This window comes from Amphimedon queenslandica, unplaced genomic scaffold (genome assembly GCF_000090795.2).
Source record: "Amphimedon queenslandica unplaced genomic scaffold, v1.1 AMPQUscaffold_13517, whole genome shotgun sequence".
Classification (NCBI taxonomy): Eukaryota; Metazoa; Porifera; class Demospongiae; order Haplosclerida; family Niphatidae; genus Amphimedon; species Amphimedon queenslandica.
This window is the reverse complement of record NW_003546247.1, coordinates 321,764-326,294: the sequence shown is the minus strand read 5'-3', so window position 1 is coordinate 326,294 and position 4,531 is coordinate 321,764. Positions and strand designations below refer to the sequence as shown.

The 4,531-nt window shown below is 38.0% G+C and overlaps 2 protein-coding genes across 2 annotated transcripts in view; one reads left to right on the top strand and one right to left on the bottom strand.

The window, feature by feature from the left end:
* Window positions 1-232: 232 nt before the first annotated feature.
* On the bottom strand, window positions 233-1,558 carry LOC105313669 (zinc finger MYM-type protein 3-like). The gene has a single exon (XM_019999035.1). The coding sequence runs from the start codon at window positions 1,556-1,558 to the stop codon at window positions 233-235; it is 1,326 nt and encodes a 441-aa protein (XP_019854594.1).
* A 420-nt stretch (window positions 1,559-1,978) lies between these two features.
* LOC105313664 (uncharacterized) overlaps window positions 1,979-4,531 on the top strand; it is a 5,241-nt gene continuing 2,688 nt past the window's right edge. Inside the window, exons 1-3 of the mRNA XM_011407269.1 lie at window positions 1,979-2,204; window positions 2,262-2,309; window positions 2,741-2,890. Of these exons, the coding sequence (XP_011405571.1) occupies window positions 1,979-2,204; window positions 2,262-2,309; window positions 2,741-2,890 (424 nt within the window). The remainder of the gene's footprint in view (window positions 2,205-2,261; window positions 2,310-2,740; window positions 2,891-4,531) is intronic.

The following is a 4,531-nucleotide window of genomic DNA, read 5'->3' as shown; positions in this document are numbered from 1 at the left end:
CCTAATTCAGATGATCCGAAGTTGCAGCCTTATATTCGAAGGTTTCAAGAATTGAGCTGCTACCATGCCTAGTTGCAATTGACCAATCAGATTGCTTAATTGTAGGTTCATAAATAGCTAACATACTACCAATTTTCCCGTAAGGTTAATAAGTTTGTACGGGAAGTTATGAATTATGTATTATGTAAATGTATTATGTAAATACTTAATACATTAATGCATACACTACTTTTTAATAGTTAATTGTTTTATTAGTGCAATTTGACAGGTTTATAGTAAATGGTTGATCTCCAGAAAGCTTCTTTCTTTTGCAGGGTGTTTCAAAATTTTCTTTGTCTTCATTGTTTTCCTTTCTACTGTCCTTATATAGAATTGATGAGATCTCCTTTTCCCCATCTTCAGATATCCTTTTATATGCCCTTATCCCATCTAAACTAAGGTGCCCAATTCGGTCCATTATTAACTGTTCATCAATTCCAGAGTGAAACAATCTTGTAGCAGTGGTTACCCGTAAAGAATGGTTTGTCTTGAAGCCCTTTATACTAGCTGATGCGCAAAGCCTATTAACAGTCTTTGATAGTATGTTGTGGCCAATAGTTACATTGCTATACCAAAATGTACATTTTCCTACTTTTAATGGTGTTAAATATAATGCTTTTGTGGTCCTTTCAGGACAATGGCTTATATATTCTTTATATAAGTTGACAAAACACCTTGCAGGATTCTCTTTATTGCTGTAATGTGTTACAACTTTAGGTTGGACCTTTCTGTGCTTCAGCCCCCCAGAATGATTCTTGGACACATTCTCTGTGTATACAAGGTAAGGATGCTCGCAACCTACAACCTGAATTTGGTCAATGACCAAACTACGATGCTCCTGTCCACTGCGTAAAGCAAAGTATAGGCCACACATCAATATAATTGTGTCGATCAGTGTTTGAGCATCTTGATTACCTAGGAGTCCTTGTCGCCATAACTCATCTTCATCTTCCAAAGATATTGGCCTTGCTTTTTTCTTTTTAACACCTACTCCGGCTGCAGATAGCCTCTTCATCTCACTATCGAGAGTTTTGCGAAAGCCATCAAACTGCCGTTGAGTAAAAAAGTTGACGTGTGGTGCATAATTACTTACATGTCTCATTATGCCACAGGCAATGTTGTATAGTGTGTTTGGTGGATATTCATTTCCAACTTGTCTTCTTGCTTCCAATATAAATTTAGATAGCCATCCGTCCAAATGAGAGTCATCAATGCAAAGGTGCGGGGGTGGTGGATACTTGCAGTTGCTATCTTCTCTGCTCTTGCTCCACTGAGACCAAATACGGCATGCCCATTCTGTGCTTTGCTTGGTCGTGGCTGGAACTGCTTTGCTTTGTGCTGGAATAATAGCTTCTATGCTCTTAGGTGTAGCAAACCTTGTAGGTCTAGCGCTGGGCCTAGGCAAGAAGACAGGTGAAGGCGGAGTAGCAACATGTGATATTGCTAAGGGTGGTGCGGGGGCAGGCGCGGCCTGTATTTGGGAGGAGCTAATGAAGTTCTCAAACTGTTGATCCGTCATGTTCGACAAAAACTCTTCTATTTGTCAATGTGTTTCACTGGTAATGTCAGCAAGATTGCTTGAATCATCAGAGCAAGCCATTTCGAGCTATCTCCTTTTATAAAAGTAACTCAAGCACTCGGTTGCTATGCACGAAAGTTATTATGGTTATGCGAGCATGGTAGAAGTTGGTTATACAAATCTGTGTCGGTATCTGTGGCCTTATCATACCTCTGGCCTACGGCCCTCGGTATGATAAATGCCATAGATACCTCACCTCGTTGTATAACTTAATACTTAATGCATGCATGCTTGCCATGGGGATCACGCCTCATTGTTCCTCCTTCCTCTCATAAATTGTTGCTATATCATCTACATGACACTCATGATGGGTCATCAAGAATGAAGACTCTAGCTCGTGGGTGTATGTGGTGGCCAGGCATGGATTCTGATATTAAGAATATTGTCCAACATTGTGAAATACGTCAGAAAGTACAAGCTAAATCATCCTCAGCTCCACCTCATGGTTGGAATTGGCCTGCACAACATTTGAACAGGTCACATTTGGATTTTGCTGGACCAATTTTAGGACATGGGTACTTAGTCGTAGTTGATGCTTGTACTAAATGGATGGATGTATCCATGATGTCTTCTATTACTGCAGACAGTACGATTGACAAGCTGTATATTATTTTTGCTACTCTTGGGTTATCCCATACATTAGTTAGTGATAATTATCCAACCTTTACCAGTGAAAAGTTCAAGAAGTTTTGTAAGGAAAATGGAATAAAGCACAATGCTTCAGCGCCATATCACCCCCAAACAAATGGGCTGGCTCAATGTGCTATTCAGACTTTTAAATGCAGTACTATGATAATACAAGGCAGCTCTATTCAAAATTGTATTCAGAAATTTTTATTCCGTTATTGTATCACACCTCATCCTGTAACAAATATATCGCCATTTGAATTCCTCTTTAATAGGAAGCCATTTTGCGAACTGGATTTAATGATTCCAGATGTATCTATATTTACGTAGAGAAAAACTAGGAGGTTATGGTACAAAACAAAATGAAACAATTTCGTTCTTTTGGTATAGGTGATGCAGTATAGTTTGAGAGACTCCCTGCCAAGAATACTGAATGGCTTCCAGGTGTAGTTAGCAAAGTTATAGGTCCATTGTCCAATCACATTTCATTTTCAGATGGGAAAATCATTCGTCAGCAAGTTGATAATATAAGGAAGAGGTCAATAGGTGAGGAAAAAGGAACAAATTCCATGGAAACATTTCTCACTACTCCATATTCTCCTCCTACTCCTCCTCCCCCTGCTGCTCCTTCCCATGCTTATCCACGTCAGTCAACATATGTAAGACGACCACCCAACCGGAATAATAGTATAATAAACTACTAATTACAGTTTACCATATGTGCATTATTGAGGGGGGAGGGATGTCATAATGTCAATATTCACATAAATGTCTGTGCTGGCCAATGTATCAATGTTGTTTATACTACTCTTATGACATGATTTAAGATTGATTTTACCAACACTATTGTCAGATACAGAAAAGTTATTATGGTTAACACAGTGTGGTGAGTGTATCATTACATACAGAAGTAGTAATACTATACAGGGAAATAGGATCGAACCCCACAAAATGATACTGAAGTACTAAACCAATATGTATTGTAAAATTGCTAGAAGATCTATCACAATGCTCAACAGTAGTTAAACAAATTCTGTTGTCAGGTTTTACCTGTAAAACATTGATTAAAATCTTGAACGTGTCACTAATACCCTCTATTGCTACAGCTACTATATTTGTCTGTATTGTGTAGCACCACACTATACTACTACTACTATACTAGTGCCATACAAAATCCTATGACAACAATAACAGACACATTCAGCACCAACTTTAATTTTTTTAATGTTTGCTACTGCAGTGTGTACCGTTAAAGTCAATTGTCTGTTTCTGCCGCTATTAATTTTTGTGACGTCTCAATGCCTTGTTTTACAAGCCCGATTTTTTGGCATACGTAGTCAAGTTTCTTCATTAGTCTGTAACTTACTGCGTTTAGAGTCTGACTCCGCAATACTTTCTAACGAAGCTTCTTCACTTTTGTTAGCACATTTTCTATTTGGGCTAGCTAAAGTATTCTTTTTCTTTGTAATACTTGCTTTTCTATTTGCAGAGCTAGTTGCTTCTTTTGTGAAGCTAAAATGGAAATGTGTCTAGTTAATGCTTGCTCTTCTGTTTTAAGAACTAGTTTTTGCCCTCGCCCATGCTGTAGGCGTATAGGCCAGGGTACTGCGCTTGTCTGTCAGTGTGTGTGTGTGTGTTTTCGCAAGATGGCGTCTTTTTCTCTGTTTTCAAATCCTTGCTGCTCTTTGCTCATGTCCTGTGGAGTCCCACTGTCAACTAAATAATTGCCAAAAGTAGTTTTTCTTAAGTTTAATTCATTATCTTTCTTCTCCTTGGCAGCATGAACCAAGAGTGTTGCTAAACGTGGTCAGGATTCCAGGCAACTCTCTCATGACGAAGGTAATAATGCAATAGAACACACCAAATGATGGATTGAAAGTTTTCATTCATTTAATATGTAGGAAATTTGTCTTAAATTATAAATTTCTGAGATATGGTAGCTGAAACATCGCTTACCGCGACTGTTTACACAAAGTCCTGTTCTCCATGAAGAGCTGTCAGAGTCTTTTAAACAGTATATTCTTACTATAAAGTTTGTGTACAACAAATAGAGCCTAATTATTGTGTCTTAAACTGTAGAAAACTGAAGCTTTATTACCAGTAACTGCCTATTGGTGTAACTATGAAGAAGGTGTGCTTAATTTTAGCCACACCTTTTATTCCAGCCACACCTTCAATTGCAGCAATGCTTAGCAAGTCAGCATTTTTTGAAGAATACATTCAAACTTTGGTATCAGTAACTCCTCAGCAATATTGATATTACTAATTGTTGTTGTTGAATTATCA

What these genes read in the sequence shown, in the direction of transcription:
- LOC105313669 (XM_019999035.1), bottom strand. Translation starts at nt 1,558, where the DNA reads ATGACGGATCAACAGTTTGAGAACTTCATTAGCTCCTCCCAAATACAG.